This window comes from Pseudopodoces humilis, chromosome 20 (genome assembly GCF_049639895.1).
Source record: "Pseudopodoces humilis isolate 2021_Gansu_Grassland_sample_001 chromosome 20, ASM4963989v1, whole genome shotgun sequence".
Lineage (NCBI taxonomy): Eukaryota > Metazoa > Chordata > Aves > Passeriformes > Paridae > Pseudopodoces > Pseudopodoces humilis.
Window position 1 is genome coordinate 9,778,994 of NC_142219.1, and position 26,536 is coordinate 9,805,529.

The 26,536-nt window shown below is 45.2% G+C and overlaps 1 protein-coding gene across 5 annotated transcripts in view; it reads right to left on the minus strand.

Annotated features, from left to right (window-relative positions):
* TAOK3 (TAO kinase 3) overlaps positions 1–26,536 on the minus strand; it is a 74,119-nt gene that overhangs the window by 12,791 nt on the left and 34,792 nt on the right. For 3 of the 5 annotated variants that reach the window (XM_014253914.2, XM_088064905.1, XM_014253915.2), the window contains 11 exons: positions 25,812–25,883; positions 24,827–24,928; positions 24,502–24,547; positions 23,757–23,853; positions 21,715–21,828; positions 20,350–20,441; positions 18,354–18,447; positions 16,910–16,991; positions 14,371–14,538; positions 11,430–11,636; positions 3,351–3,485 (listed from right to left, as the gene is read on the minus strand). In XM_014253914.2, coding sequence (XP_014109389.2) covers positions 3,351–3,485; positions 11,430–11,636; positions 14,371–14,538; positions 16,910–16,991; positions 18,354–18,447; positions 20,350–20,441; positions 21,715–21,828; positions 23,757–23,853; positions 24,502–24,547; positions 24,827–24,928; positions 25,812–25,883 — 1,209 coding nt within the window. Of the gene's footprint in view, positions 1–3,350; positions 3,486–8,831; positions 8,876–11,429; positions 11,637–14,370; positions 14,539–16,909; positions 16,992–18,353; positions 18,448–20,349; positions 20,442–21,714; positions 21,829–23,756; positions 23,854–24,501; positions 24,548–24,826; positions 24,929–25,811; positions 25,884–26,536 lie in introns of those variants that run through there. The other 2 variants (XM_088064906.1, XM_088064908.1) reach the window with 2 other exon arrangements.

A 26,536-nucleotide genomic window follows, 5' to 3' on the forward strand; every position in this document is an offset into this window, starting at 1 on the left:
GAAAATGACTACTAAAATTGCTGATTGAATTATGACCGAAGTTAAGCTCCTTCATCTTTCTTACCCACATTTGCTCATTTTCATTATTTTCTTTAATCTGAGCAATATTAAAACACTACTGCAAGACTCAAAAGGGGAAATCCACAGCCTGTTTCTTTGAGGACAGTTCATTTGACTGTTTTCTCGGGAGGTCTGTCCAGTTTCCTTCATATGCACATGATGCTTTTGCAGAGTAACAGGGCTAGAGAATCACTCTTCAAACCACCGGGTCACCTGGAGTGTTCAGCTATCTAATACAAGTTCCTCTGTGACCTCTGCACTCCCTGAAACTGCTGCAGCTTGTTTTTGGAAAGAGATCCAACTTGTACACTGGAGTACTTTTAGGGATGCCAGTCTTACCTCCATCTGCAATATCTATGGGGAGAAACAGCAAGGACTTGAGGGCCTCAGATCCTGGACTGCACCAGCAGGAACAGCTGTGGAATGATCAGCCCCAGACTTGGTGCTTTTCTTCTAAAAACACTGCCCTGGTCTCATGTTCTGAGGTAGTTTTCAGCAAATCACATAAAAGGAAGTTTTTACACCCAAATATCATTCCACATCACTGAATCTGGGGCCAGAACTCCCGTTTTTGATTCTCTGCAATACAGGCTACCTGATGCTCCCAACTGCACAACCTGTGCCCAGGAAGATGTTCCCAGCTGCTGAAAAATGGAAAGCAGCCAGGAGGTAGGGAACCATCAAAGCTTGCTGGTTTGCTTGTTTTCAACCACTGTGGGACCTGGAGCACCCATTCACACAGCAAAAATCTTTCCCAGCTGCCACTGAAAGAGTAAATTAACTCAGAGAGATGAATAAAGCCTGAATTTCTGGGTTCACATTACGAATTCCAGGCATGTTTAAGTCTTTCTCCTTCTATCAGCTCCATGACTGACCTTGCCCTCCCCACAAATACTGGACAGGAAAGAAGGAAGAAGTTCTCCCTTGGCCAGAGGAGCAGCAGCATCCAGCACCTGTCCTCACTGACACCATCCAGGCACAGACTGGTGACAGCGGTAAAAAGTGCTCCAACACAAGCACTGGCACCCAGATTCTGTGCAATGGGTTTAAACTTTTATTTTTTTGCCCTGGATTTCCATTTTGGAACATGAAGAGGTGGGAATGGAAGATTATTAAAGGGAAAATTCATCACCATGAAATATTTCTGTGGCAAACACAAGGATAGTTCTGCCCCGCCACACAACCTCAGAAGTAAGGACACACCAACACGTCCTGGAGTGCCCAGGTGGTGTGTTGGGAACTTCCCTCTACACTGAGAAAGGGAGATGTGTGTGTGATGGGGACAACAGAGCATGTTCCACAGAAAACCCAAAAAAGAGAAGCTCTCCAAAAAGCTTTCCATCTTCCCCACCCAAAATTAATTTTATCTTTATCAACATTTGGTCACCGAAGCAGAGAGATTCAGCAAATCTGAATTTCTGATGGAATTAAAAGGAATTTAGGCAGACACAATCCCAGCCCCACAGCAGGCTGCCATGGGATTTAGGAATGACCTTGGGATATCAGCTGCCCTCCCCAGAGCTCAGGGATCTGGGAATACCTCACAGCCCACGTTTTCATTAGCTCCCAAAGGGAGATATCCCATGCTATCCCTTCAAGCCACTCAGGTAGCCCAGGGGTGACATTTCCAAGGAAGACAGGAGCTGTGGGCTCTGCTGCTGAAGGCAGGCCACAAGGTGCAGCAGCTTTGCACAGGGAGTAAAAGAACATGAATATATTCATCACACATATCAATTTATCAATGAAATTGTATGTCTGGAGTATGATACATGAGTCATTCATCATTTCTGCCCTCCAGCCAACCTAACTGGGTCCTGCTTTTATCTGCTCAGTGCAGGCAGTAGAAGAGCTGGCACTACACTGGGTGCAAACACACACACACACACACACACAAAAAGGAAAAATTCCCAGGGCAGAGGGTCTCCAGGAAAGCAGGGATCCTGCCCCTGTCAGGTGTGCTGCATGAAGTCCTCTAACACAGTACACACACATTTCTAGGTCACTCTAAACTGGGGGGAGCAGGGGACACCAGCCTGGGGGGCACTCGGGGTATGGGCACCCAGAAATACACCTGCAAAAGATGGGATTCAAATGCTCCCAGGAAGCACCTGGGCAGAAGCCTGAAGGCCACAGCATCATTTTAGGTTTAAACAGCAGCAACAATCACACAGAAAAATTTGGGCTGCTGGCTCTGCTGCTGCTTCCCACCTGTCACAACCTTTAGCTGTGGTCACACACACACACACACACAAACACACACACACACACACACACACACACACACACACACACACCGTGTCTTGTGCATGCAGGAACGGGAAGCGATTCTGGGGATCCAGAAATGGTGGTCTGGAAGGAGAACCCCCATGGTGGAGGCAGCAGAAAGCGGGAAGGGGAGGGCTCACTGGTGTAATTTCGGGGTTGGTCCAGGATGATGTCATAGCACTGAGCAAGTGCCATGGCCAAACCGTGGGGACTTTCTAATGCTTCCCGTCCATCTGACCTCTAATACCAGCGGGCTGAAATATTTAACAGGACATTCATTTTACCTCTGAAGGGCCATTTTTCAGTGCTTTCCCTGGAAAAGGCTGCTCCCAGCCCGGCTGGATGCGGGTGGGGGAGGCGGCACACAACTAACTCTTCCGGCACACACCCCTTTCCCTACTACAAAGGCATCCACAGCAATCACATTTGCAATAGTACAAATCTTGATGGATTCATCCCATCCCCCTCCCCTTTGTAAGCCCATAGCCCGCTGTAAGCCCTCTCTCCCTTATCGCAGCCCAGCAATCCTTCCAAGAGATCGGGCTGGAAAATGCACTCACGGTACAGTTGCTTGGAATAAATGAATGAATGAAAAAAAACCAAAAAACAAAAAACAACAACCAGGCATCAGCTCAGGGCGGGCAGCAGCGATCTTATTGTTCCCAAAACCATCTGCATCTGCATCTCCACGGCGTTCCAGCAGCTCTCACACACCTCACACACACTTTATGCACAAGCAGATAAATATATTAACAAAAGGGACGGGTGGGAAATGGAGGCGGAGGGGGGAGAGGATGAGACGATATTAACTTCACCCGGGAAGCTGGGTTATCTCACACTAGAAATGCACAGAGAAATTCAACATATTTCACATTTCCATCTCTCTCTCTCTCTCGCTCACACACAGAGGTAAAATCTCTTTCGGTGCAATATCCAGTTGCTATGCCAACAGCACCAGCAGCAGGGGAGGCGATGGCAGCGAGGGGAGTGGGGTGGGATGGGTGGGGTGGGATGGGGGCTCTTACCAAAGATGCTGATTTGATTGTGGCAAAGCGCTCTCGGTTCCGGTAGTGGAGGGCCTGATTCTGCACTGACTGGGTAGGCCGCACCTCAGGCCTGCGATCCCTGTGGCCCACCTCATCCCTTATAAATACATGATCCTGCAGAAATGGATAAAAACAAGGAGAAAGTCCGGCTGTGCTCTTCCCGCGGCGGCTGCCTCTCTCTCACCCCTCTGTCTGCACAAGCGCGGCTGTAGGAGAGGCATAGTTCAGCTCTCTGCTTAGCCCCGGCAGCTCCCACCGTACAAAATGAATAAGCAACACATTGCAGCTCGGCGCGTCAGCTGATCGCTAGCAGGATGCCTCCGAATCCCTGGATCGGGCTGCCTTTTTTTTTTTTTTTTAATCTCTTTTTTTTTTTTTTCTTTTTTTTCTTTTTTTTTAAACCTCCAGTATTACATATGTGCCAGAAAAAAGCCAGCCGGGAGCAGAAAGCAGAGCAGGGCGATCGGAGTCCTCGGGAAGGTCGGGTTCAAGCACTGCAACCCAGCGATCCTGGTGAAAACGTGATTCCCATGTCTAGCCACGGAGATCCTGTTCCCTTTTAACACCACAGCAACATCCTGCCTCATTCCCTTTGCCGAGCCGTGTGTCCTCGATAGGCTTTCTTTGTCCCTCGTTTGCTATCTGCTGTGGGGGACGAGCATCCTGGCTAAATCCACGGCAGGCTGGAGAGGACCAGGAAAGCCTCCGTGACCACTCAGGGATCCTGCTTTCCAGTCATGATCCTGCACAGTTCTAGCACTTTCTCTCCACAGCCCACAAAGGATTTTTTTTTTTTTTTTTTTTTTCCTCCTCTCTTCCCTTTTTAAAGCAACAGCTCCCAGGTTTTAGCAGGAATGGTTCCCGGTGCTGCTTCCCTCCTGCTCCCTGGCAAGGCTTCGCCGGGAGCACCTGTGCCTTTTCCAAACGGCACGGGCAAATTTGGGAGTGGAACAAAGCTCCGGGAGAAACCCTCCTCAGAAAGACCAGCAAAAAAACCACACCACCACGATTTTCCCCACTGGAATGGTGAGTGCCGAAACGAGCGCACCTGCAGGGATGTGCAGCACACCTCGGGGATGGAGCAGCCTTGGGACACACAGCACACCCCACCAGCCTTGGCTCTGCAGGGCCACGCTGTCACCCACCAGGGTCATGACTCCCATCCTCAACCTCCAGCTCATAAAACCTCACCGGAGGACTGAGATTCTTCCTGAATTAAATCAAGTTTCCAGTTCTGTGGGGTGCAAAACAAAGCCTGCCAGTGCCCAGGAAGCCCTTGCAGGGAAGGGAAGAGCTGCTGCTTCCAGGAGCAGGACCAGCTCTGCCACTGTGCCATGCCTCAGGGCAGCCCCACAGTGAGAAAGCAGCCACCATGGAATGGGGTCTCCATCAGGACACTGCTGTCACCCCCATGCTCCCTTCCCACCCCACAGACACCTGGTTTTCCCCTCTGCTGGCCTCCGTTTCCAGCTGCTTCTCACCTGGACCCACACACATTCAGACCTTTTCAACAGGATTCTGGAAATGAGCTCAAGCAAAAGCCAATTAGGTGCAGAAATGCTGATATCAAGAGCTGAACATTGCATTGATTACAAGTGCTTTAACCCCAAAACCTTTCCTTATCCTTCCTTTGTAGTGTTCCCAGTCCATGCTCACCTTTCCCTTGCATTTGCAGTGTGCCCAAGGCCACCACAGAGGCAAGTCTGCACCAACTCCTCTACACCCACACAAGCGTCACAGAATGAGCCAGAACAGCTAAAAAAGACAGTTCTCCACAGAGATACAGAGCGTTACAAAAAGTTGCAGTTTCATTTTGTATTGGTCATCCTTATACCAAGCATTTGTGGCACTGTCTGACAGGAAAGACAGTGAGACCACAGGAGGAATCACTGAGAATTGGGCTGATCACAGATCTCCAACTTGTTCACACTGATGTGACGGGCTGGGCTCTTGGACTTGCCCACATTCCTGAGAATGAGCCACATCTGAGGCTCTAGAACAGCCAACCCCAAAAAACCCTAGTTCAACATTTTAAGTCCAACAGCATCACTCGGCTTCATCTGACCCACATCCTCACCAGAGGGATCTCAAAGCCTGTAGTGAAGACCCACACCAGACTCACCCACCTGAAGCACAGACGAAACATCAGCACCCAGGAGCCACCACGAAATGAAGGTGGGGACAGGACAAACGTCACCCCTGGTCACACACTGAGCCTGCAGCAGCACCTGTGAGTGCACAGGGTTCCCAGAGCCTACTAAGCAATACCCCAATCTCTGGATCATCTCCCTTCTCTCCATTACGTTGGTATGGCAGGGGGAATGGGAAATATTAAATCCAGAGAAGCTGCAAATCACTGACAAAAACCCCTGACTTTTTAAATGGGCATTCAGACTTTTCAGAATGCTCCAAAACACCACCTAAAAAAACAAGTTTAAGTTGCAATTGCTTTTTATGATGGAAAATTAATCTGTAATTTACTTTTTGCTATCCAAGAGATGGATTTTTAGAGAGCAGAGTGTCACTCTGGCCTTGTTCTATGGGATCTCTGGTTACCTCAGTGCACACGAGAAGCTCAGAGCAGAATTAAACTGCGCTTCAGGAACGTGAATTAGCCACATTCTGCATTTCAAACTCAGCTGGGTAAGGAATGGGAAAATTCCTTTGCAACTGAGCAAGCCAAAGGACCAATTTCAAGGGGACAGAAAACTCCGTGGTTGTTCTTAGCACACTTTAATCAGGGATGTGAGCATTCTGCAGCAGACAGGCACCCACCAGCTCTCAGCTAAGCACAGGGAACCTTCATAGGCACAATATTTTTTTGGAAAAGCTGTCCCACTACCAAAAATAAAAACACCTGGCACAAAGAGTTACCAAATCTAACAGGTTCCACTGCCCCAGGGACAGCTGGTAAGAGAAATAAACCTACGAGGAGCCACATCTCCACCAGCCTTCCTCAGATGAGGTGACTGATGGCAAAGACAAACACCTCCCTACAAACCCAGGAAAATAGAATTTTGCTACTTTTATTTTAAAATAGAATTCTTCTCCCAAAAACTTGCTAAGAGATACTGCAGTTGTAACTGTTGGCACAGATAAGAAAATTTTATTTCCAACCTTTAGTTTCATATGCATGGGAAACAAAGACCCGAAACTGTTAACTTAGCTCAAGGCACCCAGTAAGTAAAATCTGACTGAAAGCACCCCAGAAACTCATCAAGTTTGAGTCAGGGTACCTCTCAGCCCCAAATCTGCACTTCAAACCTTGGTTTGTTTTTAAAGTAACATATCTTCTGTATACACTTCATTTTCTACCTGTTTTCTGTGGTTTTTTGCAATATTTGCCTTAAAGATGCAACTTTGGGCATGCTCAGCTCACAACTCGGTCATTAAAATCCTTTAATTCAGGGCCAACCATCCAGAATCTTCAACTTCCTACTCAAGGAATAATTTGTTCTTCTGACTGTATCATCCTCATAAACAGTTTTCAGGTTGACCAAAACAAAGGGGGGATTTGGCTGGGACATTGCCAGGCAAAAACCTTTCTCAAATATTCCCACAGGATTATCTGAGCAGAGCTGGTAGAATTTCCAGTGGTGCTTCCAGCTGGATCTGAATGGCTGCTCCTGGTGTATTGCCTGAGCACCTCACAATGAGTTTGTGCCAAACCACGAGTTCAAAACCCACCACAGAGTGGATTTTGCTCTGAGTCCCATCCCAGTTCTACCACACACTCTCTCTTCATCCTTCTCCTCACCGAAAAAAGGCCTTTACCATCCAAATTCTGCCCAGCCCAAAGCTGGGACACCTCCACCTTCTCCCTTTCACACGGGGGTTTTTTGCTATGCACACCAAATGAAACCTCCACAGACACAGGAGGACTCCAACTGCAAGGGCTGCCAGTCTCCTACACAAACAGGAAAGGCAATTTCCAAGCCACACTAAGGACTTCTACAGAATTGCAGCAAATCCCTGCTTTCTAGGAATTTAAAGAGCAAGGAAAAAAAACAACAATGTGGCACCGTTTGTCTTAATGCACTGCATTAAGTGCCTCGATAATTGACAGACAGGTTTAAGCTCTCTCCATGCACAAAATTCCCCACAAATGCTGAAATTAATTGGAGCAGCAACAGGAGATGTGCACAGGTTAATTTCCAGGATCTGGGAAGTCACTCAAGTTGCAGCAGTTATTGCAAAGGTACTTTATTATTACAGACACTGGGTGAGAATTAGTGATGATCAACTACAAACATCCTCTTTTTCCTCTTTTTATTATAAATCAGATCTTAATCACAAGATTTCCCTGACATTTTACTGCCCAAGTTTCAGAAAGCACCGATAATTTTAAGATTGAAGCAAGAAACAGCTACAACTGATACTGCAGTTGAAAAAAACCCAATATTGTACTGGCTTTTTTTGTTTGGATTAAAAGATTACAATACCTTATCATTATAGTTTTGCAGAAATAAAATAATAATAAATGCATTGAGGACAATGAAATAATATTTCTGAGAAGCCACCTGTGCTCACACTGCCATTTACCAGCAGCTGGACAAAACAGGTGACAAAACATCTCTGATGCACCAGCTGATGCCTATACTCACTTTATTGTCTTGCTCTGGGAGCCAAAAATCTTTATCCTCATTTTTAGGATGAATTAACTGATATTTATCTGATTTTAAAATCTGGGTTATGCATCTCTGAAGCACAATGCATTTGGAGTTTAACTCCCTGCCGTGTTTTGTTGTTTTTTTGGGGCTCTCAGATACAACTGTGTTTGTATCAGAGCTGTAATTTACTCTTCAGCTCTCAACCTGTGCAGCTGAACAACTCCTAAAGGGAGATGGATGTGAGAATGTGTATCCATAGGCAAGATGACCCTTGGATGGAGTAGCAGAGTTATTTAACCATATTCAGAAGAGACCCAGAGCTCTTACACTGAACATACTGAGATAGACATGGAGGAGCTCACCAACCTGCAAAAGGGCAAGGAAAACTTCCTCATCCAAACCAGACATCTGAATTTCCTGAACAGAATATGCTGGTGGTCAAGGTGTCCTCCTGAGGGAGCAGGGTTTGATCCCAAGGATGGGTTTCCTGCCTGAGTAGCTCACATGATTGCCATTTTTTTTTCCTCCCAGGAGTTCAGGACACAGCTATAAACTAAATAACACAAAAAGCTCCACATTCACTTATGGCTTGGTATTATTTCAAATATTATATTCCTGTTTGGTGGTTTTTCTTCCAGCCTAAGAGGTGTACTCTGCCAGGTGAGAGTCACCCTTGTTGTAAGCACAAGTGTAAAACCACAGAGCTCTGCTGTGTTGTGGAAGGGATAAGGCTGTGCCTGTTTTCCACAGAGGATTCATCCCAAATGCAGCAAACCCCAAGCACCTTGGCTGCCGTGAACTAGCATAGCCAGTGACAATTAACTGGATCAGAGCAGGTCATTTCACTTACCCTGTGACCACAAAACATTTTTGGAAGTTACAGCCAACTAGCAGCTGTTAAAAAAAAGAAAGAGAATGAGTTGTTTACAAGTGCTTTTACTCCATCAGCCTCTTCCCTAAGCCTCTGCCTCAGGGTAGCTGGTCACAGGACAGATGCCAGGAGTGCTCCGTGGGATGCTGGAGGCTTCTCCCAGCCAAGCACCACACAGGGATGGGCTGCTCCTGATTTCCTCCAAGCCAAGGCCACCCCAGCCTGGCTCTCCACACCAGGCAGCAGCTGGAAGTGCTGAAGGCTGAGAGCTGCATCTCACACCACCACAGACTCCTTTCCTCCATCCTACATTTTACTTGAACGTGACGTTCTGGGGCTGTGGCCCAAAACACCAAAAGGCCTCTGGCACTTTAGAGCTTTGAGCCACAGCAAAAACCAACACTCCAGGCCATTCTGCCATCTTGGACCCCTTCCACAATCCGGAGGTCATTAATTAACACATTTGTGGAATACCACAATTTTACACAACACCTTTGACTTCACCCACATCAAAGCCATCTCGTGTGTGACCCTATACCCACAAAATGCTGCTTATGTTCATGAGTATTTTCTTTCTAGCCTTTAAAGGCTGATTAAATATTTGAAAAACAAGAGTTTAAATTAAACTTGAACCCAAGGTTCTTTCCATTGTGTCTGTGAGGGGCTCCAGAGTACCAAAACTCAGCTTCATCCCAGTTTCCAGAAGCACAGTTAAAGCACAAAGACAAACTGATATCTTGGCAGAACAAGGAACTTTACCTGGAAAATAAAGTGGGATGTATGTGGATGTAAACCCCCCTGAAATGTCCAGCTCCAGTTTTAGTCTCTTCACATGTATTAATACACACATGAAGCAGTTTTCCATTTAAAATTGCATTCCCCAAAGTGACAAAGAAAAAAAAAAATAGTGTACTAAATTAAAACAATGTATTTGCAGACTGGAATATGTCCTGCAACACCAAGTCTGAATCTGCTTTATGAATTACATACAGCAGAAAAGAACATTTTCCAATGGAGAAGTAATCTACTCCAAGGATCAGCACTCCTAGACAATCATTAACTGCTTTGTGAAGACCATCGGTGCAGACCTGGGCTTTCTGCTCCCAGAACTAGCCTAAAACTCCTGTGTTAAGCGATCTAGAGATGATTTCTTTTGTAATACTTCAGGTGCAAGTGTGGTTTTTTTCAAACCAGATAAAAACTTCCATGTGGTGTCCTGTTTGTGCATCCTACTCAACTGAACAGTTACACACAAGTCTAGGAGGACTGAATTTACAGCATCAGAAATCCTGTATTTGTAATTCACAAGTGTCACACAGCCTTTATAAAACATAACATTAGTCTTAAAACAAGCAGGAATTCTACTCCCTTCACAAATGCCATTCATGTCTGGTGGGAGCAGCTCATGTTTTGTTTTTATCAACTTTGAGCAGTCATTATAACCAGTGAATTCTGTGTAAAACAGTCCCTCAAACTTCCATCTTAATGCGCTAATAAATATGGCTATTTAACAACATGAAAGTTAAGTTAACACACATTTTGAATGCCTATACAAAATAAGAAAGAGCTCCAATCATAACATCCCAGAACATCCATCAGTGGTGCTGCTCTTCATGCAGGACATTTCCATGGGCTGGCATTTGGTACCTTACATCTTATTTTCACCTTTCTGAATAAACAATCTTCTCTAAAGATGCTGTCAAGTGTCTTCAGGAAAGAGGCAAACCCCTAAAACCTTTGCAACTTCTCTGCCAGCATCTTTAAATATGCAAGATCATGTTTTGTTGAAAACAAAATTTTTCAATAGTTCTTAATATTCAATGACACAAACCCTGCACTTCAGGAGGAAAAACTGCTTACAAATATTTAGTTAGCTACAACCAAGCTTTCCTGTAACCTTACAGACAAGAAACTCATACTTTTCATGCTGCTGCAATGTTTTAGCTCCTCTGGCAAAAAGCAAACGTACACTTTGAAGTTCCTTGCAAATGAAACCAACACAACCAACCTACATTTTGCTGCCCACCAGCAAATGACACTGCTAAGGCCAAGCCAGAACTGTTTTAGTCAGACAAACAGTGGAGATGAGATGCTGGCTTACAGCTAGACAATCTTAGCTTGATATCAGAAAATGAAAGGCATCAGATCACAGCATGCAGCAAAGGAGCAGGAAAGCATCGAGTGGAACCTGACTCCAAACGTACCTCGTGGGAAGGGTCCGAAGTTCTGCACATTTCCAATCCTCACAAGGGAAATCCAAGTGCAGGCAGGTTTTAATCACACACTGTGCCTGGCAGAGGGTTAGCTTGGCTGCCAGGACCAGCACAGGACACAGAACAGGCATTCCCAAGGAAAGAAGGATGTCTCAAGCAGAGAGGAAGAGGTGCACATGCAGGGCTGGGCATGCGGGGAGTCTGGGTAACCCTGCCTAGGCACTGACAGCTCCTTCTGTAGCAACCTCTTTTCATGGGCAGAGGTTCTTTAGATGCTTTTAAAGACAAAAACCCCACAGAACTTGACTCTGGCAAGCCCAGCAGCAGCTCCTGCTCTGAGCACAGAGCACCAGGGCACACGTACCTTCTTGTGAACAACGGAGGAGGTGGAATTAATGGTGCTCTCGTCACTATGCATCATGACCAGCTCAGGGCTGCTCTCATCCAGGACCTCCTGCATGCTGCTCACACTGCTGCTCTGGCTGCCTGTGCTCACAGACATGCTGGGGATGGAATGGTTGCTGCCCAGACTGTCCATCTTCCTACTCAGGTTTGATCCATGCTCACTGTCCTATAAAACAAGGGGCATCAGTTACAGATCCCGCAGGACATCACCTGCCCGGCACGTGCCTGCCACGCCCAGAGACTGTTTTAAAGGTGACTCTGCAGACTTCAAGGGTCTCTGGGCATTCTTTTGCCAACTGCACATCTCAAAGGGCTGTTTGGGTTCTGGAATGTTCCATATTGGGCAGGCAGCTTCTGCCTTTTCCCCTGCAATCTGATTAGATCAGGTTTCAAGCCAGTTTTTTTCCACATATCCTTAAGTTCAGGCATGGATCTTGGCTTGATAGGAGACATCCAGGAATACTGGATGGCTGGTGGAAGGAGCCTCATAATTAAGAGAAATGATCCAGGTTTGAATTAAAATGATGCTTCAAGTCAGGATCTGCTTTAACACATTTCCTGAATCAGAAAATATGTAAGACAATGAACCTGTTTATTATTTGATATATTCTACATGGTGTAGAACATGTCCTCCATGCCCCAAGCAGTCAGCAATTCGATTTTATCAAGCTAAAAACCCCTTGAACTTTGTGTTTTCAGCCAAGATCAAGGTGAGTGAAGAATCTGACTCAGACGAGCCTGCATTATTGTAGGAGTTAAAACTTGGATATACATAAAGATCCCTCGTATAAGAGGTATTTTTGATTCTAAAGAGAAGTATCAGGAGTTAGCAGCCTTTTTTCTTCTTCAATACCCATAGGAGTACAGTAGTGCCTGAGTATGCACTTAGTCTGGACTGATTTAGAGAATTTATGGAGTCCTTTGTAATTAACTACTGGCACCAAAGAGGCTCACAAGGAGCTCACAGTGAGGACAGAACTCTGAACATCCTTCAGCTCCTGGGGTGAAGCAGCCTTGACTCACTAAAATGAGCAGCCTGCTGCTGCATCCAGTTTGCCCTGGCCTCTGAAGGGAGCTTGGGGAGAATTCCATTACAAATCAATTAATGGGGAACTCATTTTGTTGGAGACCGACAGAAAGATAAAATTGAGACTTGACAGATTTGCCTTTGATTGTGTGATTATTTTTTAAGCAATCAGCAGATCATTCAGAGCCTGCATGAAAGCACTTAAAATCCAGAATAATACTATTTTACAGAGAACATAGGCACAGGGGAATTAAAATATTTTCAGGATGCTTATACAGAGCTGCAGAAGAAATCACATAATGAAGGATCTGAGGCTGTGTAATTAATGAATGTTTATGCAGGAAGAACAGAGGTGAGATTGCATACGCAACCTTAGCACTGACTTCAACTTTCACCTTTTTGGAAGGGCTCTGAGGAAAGCATTAGTAATATTTTGCATGTTAAAGATTTTTAAGGCTCATCTTCCACCTTAGAAAGACCAAGGCAGAAGGAGGAAGTGCCTGGTGGCATTTCCATTGGGGCAGGTTCTGTCCCCAGTTCAGCAGGAACTGCAGCACATGCTGGGCCTGCTTTCCCTGCCCAGTTAGTGACACACACGAGCAGTGACACCTCCTGTGGTGGGACAGGGCTCAGGGTCAGTGCAGAGCATGCTGTGCACATGCAGAGTGTCAGCTGCATCCCTGCCATCCCTGCAGGAACAACAGCTCTTCTCCCTGCTTTCTTCAGGAGTGGGGACAGGAGGAACAGAAGAACACACCTTGGAGCCAAACACTACCACGTGTTTCCTGTTGAGCTTGGAAGTGGGAAACCCATGCCCTGGCACTCTGCTGACAGCTTGTCACACGTGGGGAGAGAAACTGGAAGGTTTCAGTGCACAGGTCTGACAATGCCCCAGTCCCCTGCTAAGCTCCAGGTCTGGAAGCTGGAAGGGACCTTTAATCACAGCAATTGCTGCTCTTGCTCCTTTGGGGAATCTTCACAGAGAGGGAGGGGCACAAAGTGCCAGCTCCACCTGAGACCCACATGCCCATTTCATTAACCATTTAGCTTTAAAGGAGCATTTGACACTCCCAAACCTCAAACCCAAGGCCCTGAAGATCCTCTGAGCTTGCTGTGTCTTACTGCCTCACTCCACTGGAGCAAAAGGAGCACAGACATCAATTTGTCTGTCAGTGTTTTTCATTGGGAAGCAGTCACAGATTTATTTATGCATTGTGCCTGCACCAAGAGACATTAATTTCCACCTAAGCTCATCAATTGAAAAATGACTGGTTTCCTTCTCTCAACCACAGTTAGGGTCAATTATCATATGCTGATTAAGTGGGTTATTTATTACAAGATTTAAACTGAAGCTGCATTTTAGGTCTTTAACCTTTTTCTTCTTTAACATTAAAGAATTTTTAAAAAATAAGTCTTACTAATTCAGTGATTTGCTTTTCAGCTCATGAGAGGCCAATTACTTTACAGTAAAGTTATGGTAATTGAAAAAATATTAACATTAATGGAGTTGTTTTGACTGTGCAGATGAGAAAGGAAAGCTTGGGCTGTCAAAGACCCTCCTCCACACAGGCTGGGAGCCACTTCTCACAGAGAACCTCCCTCAGAATGAGTTTCTTCCCTAAGGCTTCCAGAAGAAAGGGCAGTGCTGGAAAAAAATCCCAAGTTTCACATGTACAGTAATTGGCAGCTTTTACACTGAGCGAGGACTATCACTCATTATCCTGTCCTGTCTCTCTGCTGATGCAGCTGATATTCCAACACCATTCCTCACCTGGGCTGTGCTTGTTCTGCCACCCTAAGGACAGGAACATCTCCCTGGCCCTAAAATTAAATTACTTGTAGCAGTGTAAATGGGGTAACAAATCCCGGGTACCTCCTCCTCCTCCTGGGACTCGTTCAGGGGGCCATTCCGTGTCTCCTGGAACAGGATTTTCTTCATTTTCCGGTACTGCAGGTTGTCCAGCTCCCTCACTGCATCCTTGGTCCTCTGGATGAGGTCTATGAGCACCCTGGGTGGTCGGTCCCGGCGGACAAAATCGTGCTGGGTTAAAGGAAATACAACACCTCGTTTCAGACTCTGGGGTTAAACCAGACAGTGGGGGACTTCCCAGAGCCCTGAAGTGACAGCTCCCATTCTGCAATTTAACTGTTCCTATTCAATAACTGGTAATACCCTTTCTCAAAGACTCCAAACACACTGAGCTCGTGCTGGGGTCAGGTTTTCTGAGCTCTCCAGGCTATGCAGATGACTTGTCCCTTCCTGAGCTGGTTCACACTTCAAACCTTGGAGGCAAAGGAATGAACAAAATACATCCAGAACAAAGAAGAATCAACCTGCAAAGAGTTATCCTGCATCCATCTATTCCAATTTGCACATAAAGCTAGCAAGGAGACCACAAAGTTTATTTATACCTAAAGCTTTTGTAGCCAGAGTTGAAATCAAATCAGGCTCTTGCCAACTCTTGCACAGTTTTTAAGTGCAGACTTAATAAATTCTTTAATGGTATTTAAGAACATGATTAAAGCCTCCTCTCTGATTTATCAGATACATTCTCCCTGAACTGTGCAGCTGGCAGTGGATATAGAAGTCTCCAGCTTTCCCATTGAACCTTGGCTAAAGCAGAAAACCTGAGTGTACACTTGCCAGTGCTCTATATGGGATCCTACAGCTGCTTAGTAGTTCCCAAGGGGGATGGCTTTAGGGCACAAACATCCTCTGCATGCTTGTAGAAAAATCTACAGTGAAAATAGAAAAAAATTGCAATGGAAAAAAAAAAAAAAAAGAAATCTGGGTGAAAAAACATGAATTGCAAATGCCACAAGGGGCTTTTGTTAGAGCCTCAACAGCTGGACCCACCTGCAAGGAAATTCTCAGGAGGGTCACCTTGGCCTGCTTGGCCTCACAGCTCTCCTGTGGGCTCAGCTCGAGAGTGAATTCATGCCCTGGAGCTGGAATAACCAGCACATGGAGCCTCAGCCCGCCCTAAAATGAGAGCCTTCAACAAAAGAGCTGAAAGGATGAGCTAATCATCTTTTAATGATTTGTAAATAAACAAGGAAAGCACCATGCCACAAGCTAGTTTCTCGTTTTTAATTGAATTCAAACTGTTGTGCATTTGAGTTTTGCTAGTGGGGACAGCCAGTCATTTCAGTACCCATTTTTTGCTTGTAGTGATGGTGTTTATTTTTGAATCAGAGCTAAAAGTTCTCAACATCATTTCACACAGAAACAAAATGAATCATTTCTGCTCCTCAATGCAGATAACCACCATTTATTTCTCTGTGAACAGTAACAATCTGCAGCTTATTTATGATTAGGAAAAAAAGGAACCCATTTTTATCTCATTGTAGTTAATTTTTAGAAAGCAGCGAAGCATTTGGAACCATGATCCTGAACCTAAATCCATTCTATGTGTGCACTCAAATATTAAAACGTGACCACATGAAAAGTGTAGGGCAGAGAGAAATATAAATAAAACATAAATATAAAATATGGAATATACAAGATTTTGGGCTCAGATCTCAGCTCTAATTGTTTGTACAGACTCCAACCTAAGGTACTCCTGAAATCACATCCTTCAATGAACTCAGCCTGTTCCTAGAAAGCAGCAAGGCTGCCAATCCCCAGGAATGAATCACTCCAAAACCCACAACATAAACCTATTAGCTGGTCAGGGTGCTACAAGCAGAACCAGGGAACAAAACACTGATTATTTGCCACAGCACAAATGGACCACAGGAAATAAAAAAATATACCAGGTGCCAAAGGGAGTACAAACAGCTCATTCATCATTTACCTGGAGAGGTCATTGGCACCAGCAGCCAGAGGGAGAGCAGGGCTAATAATCAGTTTTAAAGAAAGGCAATACTTAAAAGAAAAGCCAAAGCCTGATGGAAAAGGGGCTGGACAGGATTTCACATCCCCCTACCTTCTAATAGAAGGCTGCTGCTGAATTTCCCAAAAGCAAAGCCCTTGGAGCTGTAAACAATTCCTGAATTTCCCAGGTAAACTGAACCCAAATGACTTAAACTGGAACTGATTTATGATTCACTGACAAAACCTTGGCAAACTCTACACACATCACTCCCAGCTCCCCCTCCTACAGGCTCTTGGCAATTGTGGACCTGTAAAAACCCCTTCCAAAATGATCCACTTGTTTCCAAAACAAGTTTAATTAATTGGGTTCAGTACAGAAACCATAAAAGGGATTGAAACAACTTTTGGGTCTGGTGGTTTGGGTCTGCTACTTTTAACTGCTAAGTGTGATGCATGAATGGAGGGAAAAAGAAAACAAAAAAAGCAACCAAAGAGTGGATTTTTGTAAGGGCAAATATTTGTTCACCACCTTTACAATTATTTTGGTAGACAAACAGATTTCCCCCAGATTTCTGGAAAGGATTTGATAAATTACCCGTAACAAATCTGTTGATGATGGCCTTTCCTGAGGTATTTTCTGTAAGCAGTAATCAACAAACCCCCTAAAGGAGTCTGACCTGCAAAAAAAAAAAATTAAAATAAAATTAAAAAAAAAATTAAAAATCTAAATATAAAAAAAAAGCTCAGTATCTGGAATACATTCAAACTTAGCAGTGCAAAGCAAAATAAAAACGATGACTAATTTGTTCTTAAGTTCTAAGGAAGAGAAAGTAACTGGGTTTTTCCAAATTCCAAGTTGATCTCACCAATTCTTTCCCAGTTAAATGTTGTTGAAAGAACAGGGACACACAACTATCCCTCAGCACAAACTGAAAACCAAGTTACAACTACATGTACCAGTCACTATTTATGATTTTACTTCAACTGCTTAAAAACAAATGACAGCGGAATTATTGGGACTGATCTCTGGGAGGTTACAGAGGGAACCCTGACTCTCTAAAGCCCCTCAATGCTCAGTTCAACACTTGAGGCTTTTTATTTGAGGTTTTATCCCAAAAGAAAGAAGGAAACTGATCTTTTTGGTGCCATTGGAGCTAAAAGGAGCACAAAAGGCACCTTGGTGACTCCAAGAGAGCAAACAGGGCGCTGTAAACAAGTGCTTGCAAGAACTCTGAGGTGGTGCTGTGCTAATCCACAGCTGTCTCTGCTCTGTGCTGCAAATCCTGCACAGAACGTGGGGATCAGGCTGCAGGCAGCAGAGCAAGCTCCTGGAACCTTGAAAAATGGGCAAAACAGAGAGGACGAAAGAAGGAAACTGGATTGATAAAATGATCAGAAATTAAACAGTTGTGCTGCTCAAACGCCCAGCAGAGAAATGGGGGAACTTTACACCTCAGCAGGAGCTTTTGTTTCAAGCCTTCTGCAGACTCTGCCCAGCATCACCCCACAGCAACATTCCAATCTTGGGTACCGGGAACTTTGCTCCCACAGAATAACGAAGTGTTCTTGTGGCCAAGCTAAGACCCTGGAACTAGCCTGGAGCACAGGGAGTGTGCACTGGCCACAGAGCTCTGAGGGCTTTTGGAGTCACCCACTGACAAAAATATCCAATTACCTCCACATTCTCCTCCCTTTCTCCACATGTCAGCTGCACAGCAATGCTAACAACTCTTCTGCCAACAGGGATCTTTGGCAGCTGGAAACTTTGCTGATGCTGAGCCATGGCTGGTTTAACACATCTGAGAATATTTTAATTCCTGCAGCAGCTACACCCCAGAATTAACACCTCCGCACTTTTAGATTGTAGAACAGCCAGAGTGACAGAAGGTCAAAACTGAGCCAGCCTACACAAGATTTGAGAACACACACAGATCACTGTACTGCAACCAACACATTCATTGTCAGGCTTGAACTGTGCAGTGTCACAGGCATTTTCAGGGAAATAAACAACAAAAATCAGCTGTTAATGGTTCTCTTACCATTCATTTGATTGTAACCTAGGGGAATCGTTCTGGGCTATGTGATATAAGGCACTCATTGCATTCATGTTGAAAAGTGGAGGCTTCCTTTCAGCTGGAAAGAGAAAAGAACAGAAAGGTGTGATAAGGCTGTCTGGAAAAAAAGAAATGTATGGAAGTATGAGCAGGGTATCACTGCTAAATCAATACTCAGTGCTGTTGTCATCACACTTAGGCCAATTATTTTAATATTCCAAGTTAAACCCAGACGCCCACTCAAGGAAAGCTGCAATTCACTTGGAGAGGGATGACAAAATCCAGAGAGAGCAGGATAAAAATTATAAGGAAGAGTTTGCAGTAAATTTTACTTTCACTGTAACATCTCACACCTGATCTGCTGTGGCAAAATCAGCTGAAACTGAGTAAAACTAATCTTAAGCACAGTTCAGGGCCAGGTCATGCTGTATCAGTCCCTACAGACCTTTGATGCACTGCTGGAACATGTGGATTGCAGGAAGAAGCGGCTGCCTGCCTCACCTGTCAGACCAAGTGGGACACGTCACCAAATTCACTTTCCAGATGTGCCATGAACTCCCTCTCACTGAAATGCTTCCCAGTCCTTGCACCAAGAGGGCACCTGCCCAGCAGCCCCTGACCTCTCAGGAGGGCAGAACTCAGTTCTAGGGGAGGCTGGTTCTCACCAAGGTCATGGTGCCAGGATTTCTCAGTTCTTTCAGGCCAGAGCAGTCCCTTGCAAACCACATTTGCTTTTCCTTAATCACTACTTACTTCAGCTACACGAGGAATTAAGACATCAGCATTCAAAGAAAGCCAAGTGCTGCTCAACAGATTTCCTCCCACTGCTGCCTAACCTCCTGTTCAGACAGGGAATCATACAAAGGCAAAGTTTGAAGTTTAAAGAAGTTGAATGCTTCTTAAAAGGGTATTTTTAAAGAAAGTAAATCCATCATCTCTCTAAAGTGACTTTGAGGTTTCTGAATAAAGAGCTCCACATAAATTCTGGTCTACAGAGGGCTGCACAGCCTCTCTCCTACTGCTGTGATTTACTCCTTGAGAAGCTGTAACACACCTGGACTCCAAACAAACAAAAATCACTGGCCATGCACAACAACAGAAGGTTAAAACTTCCAGTTCTGGCATTCTTTGTATCAAAATACAGACTGTGTCAGCATGCTGGCACATGAAATACAGCCATGTTAGTTACTGGTCATCTACACCATCTCAGTTCAGAGATAACATTTCTTCTGCACATCCCCCTCTTTGTTATCTCACACATTTCTGATGATTAAACATTCACCAATGACATTTTCAGTGAACTCACCCACACTGTAAGTTATTAGTGCTGTTAAGCAGAATCCATATCAAGACTGATTTTTGAAAATAATCTACTCAGGACATGCAGTGTCAATACTCAAACTTGAAAGACACACTCAGTCTGCTCTGTGTACCTGCCATCACATCCACCTCTGCTCCAGGCTCTGTGGATGTGTATCATCTGCCCTTTGCAGTGCAAACCCTTCTCTTCCTGTAAAGAACCTGCCCACGATGATTCATGGCACAAACTTTTCAGCTGAGACGGAAGATTTTTGTTTCAGAGAGCAGGGAAGTAAGAAGAATTGAAAATTAAATGTAGGTCCCTTCTGACACACGATCCGTAGGACACCAGTTCCCTTGACACGACAGCTGGGACAACTTTCTCAGAGCGCAGCTTTGAAAACACAGATGACAAACCATAGTTTCCTCTCACTCAAGAGCAAAATGTTCTGGTTCTCCAGGGAATAACTGAGCACACCAGACTAACATGAAAGCACAGTGCATTAGTGGCTTACTCTTGATTTGCCAGCAAAAAAAAAAGATTTAAGTCAATGTCAGAGTTTTGCAAGTCAGACATTTTAAAGGGGAAAACTGCTGAGGAATAATGATCTTCCCTTTTTGCAGGAGTTCCCAACACACTGCAGAGTTAATTAGCCACCTCAGCTGCTGTGTGTTCACTCACCTAACTCGATGCATGTGATCCCCAGAGACCAAACATCCACCTTCCCGTCGTACTGCCCCTCGTCCATAGCAAGGATCACCTCTGGTGCCATCCTGCCAACCACAGAGCAAAGGCTGCCTTAGGGGACACACAGGGTCACTCCAAGCACATCAGCTCAGCTGCTTTCATCCCCTTCAGCAAAGCCACAGACCAGGAGAGACAGCAGGGATGGAATGGAGAGACGTGCTAGAATGGAACAGGGACTGACCACACCAGCAACCGCTCAGAGGAAGGGGGGAAAGCAAAAGAGGAAAAGGAAAGGGGGAAAGCTAAAGAGAAAAGGGGGGAAGAGGAAAAAAGGGGAAAGGAGGGAAGAGGAAAAAAGGGGAAAGGGGGGAAGAGGAAAAAAGGGGAAAGGGGGGAAGAGGAAAAAAGGGGAAAGGAGGAAGAGAAAAAAAGGGGAAAGGGGGGAAGAGGAAAAAAGGGGAAAGGGGGGAAGAGGAAAAAAGGGGAAAGGGGGGAAGAGGAAAAAAGGGGAAAGGGGGGAAGAGGAAAAAAGGGGAAAGGGGGGAGGAAAAGGGTCACGCAATCATCTTCCTGTTAGCAGAATATGCTGGCACATGGGAGACCCCCCCTATTTCCAAAGGCATTGTAGCTGCAGGCTGACAAGGGCTGGGAGAGCCCTAAAGACACCCGTTGCACCCTCCCCCAGGCTTCCCCTTGGCACATCAGGAGCATTTCCAGCAGACAAATGCATCCTGTGAGTGCAGCTATGAAAGGAACAGGGAAATCAGGAACAGCAGGGACACGTGGTGGTCCAGGCTAAAGGGATGGAGTGGGGACAGACAAGCAGCAGGCTCAGCCTGCAAATATTCAGCCTCTTAAATTGTGCTCTTCCAAAAAAGGCTTCCTGCCAAACAGCCTCATTCCAAGGCTGGGCCATGGTGACCTCCCAGCACTGCCTGGGGCCTCTGCCACAGAATCAGTGGAGCGTAGAGCTGTGCTGGTCCTCGGTGCTGGGAATGCCAAGGAACTCGGGTGACCCTTCAGCAATTCCTTCAAAACAGGATTTAAGTAGCTGTGTGACTTCCAGTCAGACTAACAGGATCCCCTTTCTCCGTGAATGTCTCAGTCCCATCACCTGTGGTAAGTGTGAGTTATTTTTAAGCCAATGGCATTGCAAGAGCACTTCCAAGCACTGCACAGCCTAAACCTCTCCTTTTATGACCCTTACGGACAGAACTCCTGAAGATCTGGACACAGGGACATCAGGAAAATTGCTTGGCTAATGAAGATTCTATCCAGGTATTTTTAGTGTATTGTGAAGCACTGGAAAGGGAAGAGAGCACTTTTATAAAGGACTAAAGCACTGCAGGCTTCACTCACCAGTAAGGCGTTCCCACAAAAGAGTTGGCAGGGGAGACTATAGATGCAGACCCAAAATCAGCGAGTTTCACTTGACCTGGTTCTGTTAGAAGAATATTTCCAGCTTTAATATCCCTTTAACAGAGAAAAAAAAAAAAGAGAAAAAAAAAAAGAAAGTAATTTAGCATGATGCAAACTCTGTGAGATGCCTTTGTCTGCAAAGGGCAAGCACGGGATATCCTGTCACACACATGGCAGGTAATGCTGGGACAGAGACACAGAGAGGAATTCACTGACAGTATTTCAGCAGCAAGCCCAGAGTAACCTCTATCCCCTCATTACCCACACAGCACTGCTTCAAAAGTAATATTATGGAATATTTAATCCACAAGTATTACTTGTAGATCCCAACACTTCTGCTGCAGGACAAGTGCTGAAGTCTTGTGTGTGCAAGAATGAACACCTCGAAAGTACAAGAGAGCACAGGCTGTCCCCTTCGCTGTACAACAGCCAAAGGGATGGAGCACCTCTCCCAATAGGAAAGGCTGAGAGAACTGGAATTGTTTAGCCTGGAAAAAAAAAGGCTGCAGGGTGACCCAACTTTGGCCTTCCAGTACCTGAAGGGAGCCTGCAATAAAGATGGAGAGGGATTTATTCCCAATTTACAAAGAATGGACTGACAGCACAAGAGGGAATGGCTTCCCACTGACAGAGAGCAGGGTTAGATAGGAAATTAGGAAGGAATATGATGAGGCACAGGTATCCAGAGAAGAGGTGGCTTTCCCTGGATCCCTGGAAGTGTCCCAGGCTTGGAGCCCTCTGGGATAGTGGAATATGTCCCTGCCCATGGCAGCAGGTGGCACTGGATGATCTTTACAGTCCTTTCCAAGCCAAACCACGCTGTGATTCTATAACCACGGCTTAACAGCCACATCAGATATCAGCAAAATACATCTGCCAGCATTGTGCCTGCAATTAAATAATAAAAACAAGAATTCCCTCCGTTTCCATCCGCAGCGCGACGCGGGACGGGCGGCGCGGGGCCTGCAGTGCCGCCCCCTCGCCACCAGGTGGCGGCCCCGAGCCAGGACCCCGCGCGGGGCCGGACCCGCTCCCAAAGCTGGGTCCCCAACCCCAAAACTGGGACCCTCAGCCCCAAAACTGGGTCCCCAACCCCAAAACTGGGTCCCCCAGCCCCAAAACTGGGACCCCCAGCCCCAAAACTGGGTCCCCAAACCCCAAAATTCTGCCCCTTCTTCCCCTCGGCCTTGCCGCTGCCACTGGCAGAGGAACTTCTCCCAGGGGCTGTGCACAGCGGCACAGCCCGGCTCCCTGCCCAGGCAGGGCTCGCACTCTCGCCTCTCCTTTTCTGCCACAGCAGCCCCAAAACAGAAATGTGTCGCTGCTCCTCATTTCTGAGGGAGCAGACTGGCCTTCCCACCTCAGCAGATAAAAGGTGGAATAGCCCTTGGATGAATTCAGGTCACAGAAGCACAGGAGAGTTGGGGTTGGAAGGGAGCTCTGGAGATCACCCAGTCCAAGCCCCCTGGAGCAGTGACACAGGAACGTGTCCGGGTGGGTTTGGAATGTCTCCAGAGAGGGAAAACACACACCCTCCCTGGGCAGCTGTTCCAGTGCTCTGCCACCTTCTATAGAAAAGTGCTTTGATTTGTCCTCAGGTAGTTTTATCCTTGACTTACACTTCCATCACCTGACTGTGATTCCATCTCATCTCTGTGGCCCCACTGCTCCCAAAAAGCAGGCTGTGCAAAACCAATACAGTTTTACTTATTCACGTGTAAATATGAAAATATATCTAGCCTTAGAAATAGTCTAGCTCAGTGAACTCCAATTAATTTGGCATATACAGGATGATACTCTTCTATTAGTGTTTAGTGCAACATTCCTGTGTAGCCTCTGTTACCAGGGTCAGCATAGAACAATTGTCAACAAGGCAGAGAAAATGTTGGCAGAGTAACTTTTTCCAAAGCTCTTTAAAGCCAGTGAGGAAGCTTTGAGACTCCAGGGAGCAGCAGGTGGAAGGGCAGCAGCTGCAGCCTCACCTGTGGATCCTACAGTGGGAGTGCAGGTAGGCCAGCCCCTGCAAGGCACCGTGGGTGATGGCAGCAATCTCCACTTCCTGGAGTGGTTTCTTGTGAACTACCGGGGAAAAAAAATCAAGAAAATAAAACAAAACAGAAGAAAATAAATGGGATATTTTCCTGAGAAAGTGTTTCTTAAAGGAAGGAATCCCACCAAGCTACTAAGAGAAATTAGGGAAGAATTCTTGTGAGGGTTTTAAGGTCCCTCCCAACCCAAACCATTCTGTGACCCTATGATCTTGGCCCCCAAGGAACACTAGTTTCTGTAAACTTTGGCTTTGATTCCCTGTTTTGACTTAGATTCCCCTATTTCTTTGCAGGTGCTGTTCCAGTCTTGAGGACCCATAATCCTCCTGTTCTAAAACCCATCTGTAATTATTCCTGCATGCTGCAAGGCAAGGACAAAGGTGATCTCTGCAGGATTTTATTGTGGCTATTCTGGAAACAGGCAGCCTAAGAAGGCACAGATTACAGGAACACACCTGTACACTTTTATACCTTCATTTGACAAAATTACAACATGCATGCCAACTATCTGTAGCACTGGAAAATCCTTAAATTCTTCCTAGAGAATGGAGCAGGACAGGCAGACCACCTGCACCATCTGTAAAACCCCACTCTGTGAGGAAACAGCCTCCCATCAAACTCAGGTGGGGGGTCCTGGTACTAGCAAAAAGAAAATATATCCAAAATATATCAAACTTACCTTCTAGCAAATCAGAAGCTGATCCTAAACAGTATTCCATAACCAACTGCAAAAAAAGAGAACATCATGCCTTCAAGTATCTCTGGAAGCATTTTGAAATTAGAAAACGTCTTTACATTCCAAATTTAAATCACATGGTGGCTTTAACACTCTGATTAAGGGGAAAAAAAAAAAGTAAGTAGTAGGTTTTGTTAGTTTTCCATCAGAAGATGAAAAATTTGACTTTATTTTAGTACTGTTCACCACAAACCCAAAGCTATTTCAGTGCCTGTGCTGAGGATTTGAGTGCTGCAGTGTCCATTTGCTCTAAATGCCCCTCACTCACCCATGCTGTGTGCTCCTTCAGGTAACAGCCCTTGTACTCTATGGTGTTGGGGTGCTTCAGCTGTTGGAGAAACTTGACTTCTTTGATGATATCCTGCCATTTCTAATGAAAAAACAAAGCAAAAAGTATAAATACATTCCTCTTCTTTATTCTCTACATCCTTTCATGCACCACACACCGTAGGACAGTCTGAAAAGTGACCATAAAACTATTTTACAATAAGAAGATGGAAAGTCAGTAGCAAAAGCACAGCTGTAAATCAGTTGCCTGGGTCCCTACTGCACTGAGATACCCCCAAGATACATTTAACAGCTTGAGGACTGCCAAAATACTTTTTTCTTCATTTTAACTGCAATACATTTTACTTAAATGCTGCTGCTTTGCAAATTAAAGTGTTCAGTGGCCTCAAAGTTTGTAAGAAACTACAGAGAGTAGCAGTGAGCTGCTCAACAAAACCACTGACATTTGGGAGAGCAACAAGCAAGCAAGGAAAAATGAGTTTAAACCACCCCTGCTGACTCTTAACAAATAAATACACCCTACACATCCACACACCTGTCCAAAGGAACAGTGGGTCCAAGTTCCACACAAAAATAAGAGGAACAATTAACAAGCAACAACTGAAATGAGACTGAGATTAGCAGGTCTTTGCAATTTGATAGATCCTCAAAAGTTTCAGAGAGATGTGCTCCAGTGGCCAGAGTGCTCTTAACACACTTCTTAATAAAATTATTTCTGAAACAAGCCCCATCCAGGCATTCAGAATCCCCACTCACTTCCTTAAACTGAACTATTTGTCAAAATTTGCATAAGCTCATTTTCTCTCCCCAAACCTCCACGGTTCCCATGGAAGGGAGCAGCAGCTCCTGCATTAAAAGCTGGTCTGGTGGGGTCAAACCAGAGCTGCAGCTCATTTCACTGCTCAGATTTCCACTGGAGCTGCCACAGCTCCTGAATGCACAATTGCCTTTTTTATTCCTCTTACCTCATTCGTTTGCTTCCCACTATAGGACATCTTCTTGACTGCCACCACCTCATTAGTGTGGGAATTCGTAGCCTGGTGTAGGGAAAGAGAAACATTGACAAAAGCAAGAAATAGATTGAAAAACCTTCATTTTCCCCCCACTCCTCATGGAGTGAGCTGTGTCTGTGGCAAATGCAGCCTTTTTTCTCCTATATTCTTGCAAGCTCCTACATCTCAGAGACATCTTCCTCAGGATAAGATTTCTCACACAACTATTAGGACAATTTTCCCTGATTTTATCTGTCCATATCCACTGTTCCTCCCTCACACTTTGTGCTGCTTCTCTACTAATTTGTAAAAGGCCCAATATTGCACTTACTGAGACCCCACAAAATACAGTTTTATTGGTATTGCAGTAGAAACCATTTTAGATAAACCTTTGGCAAAGTGTTTGCCAAAGCAACAAATAAAGAGGTGTATCAGAATCTCCATTCTTTCATTCTGAAATTCCATACAGCACTGACATTTTTAAGCAGCTATTTCAATTTCCAGCTTCAAGAAGATGATTCAACCTGGAATTTATCAAAATTAAAAAGCTTTCCTTTCACTGCACAAGATCTTAGTTTTGCAATGAAGATTATACAGCCATCAAAACTGTACTTTTCTGCAGCCTGGATGATGTAGGAATGGTAACTGGAGGCTAAAATCTCAGGTTTGGAAAGATTTCTCCCTGTCTGGACTGGCAC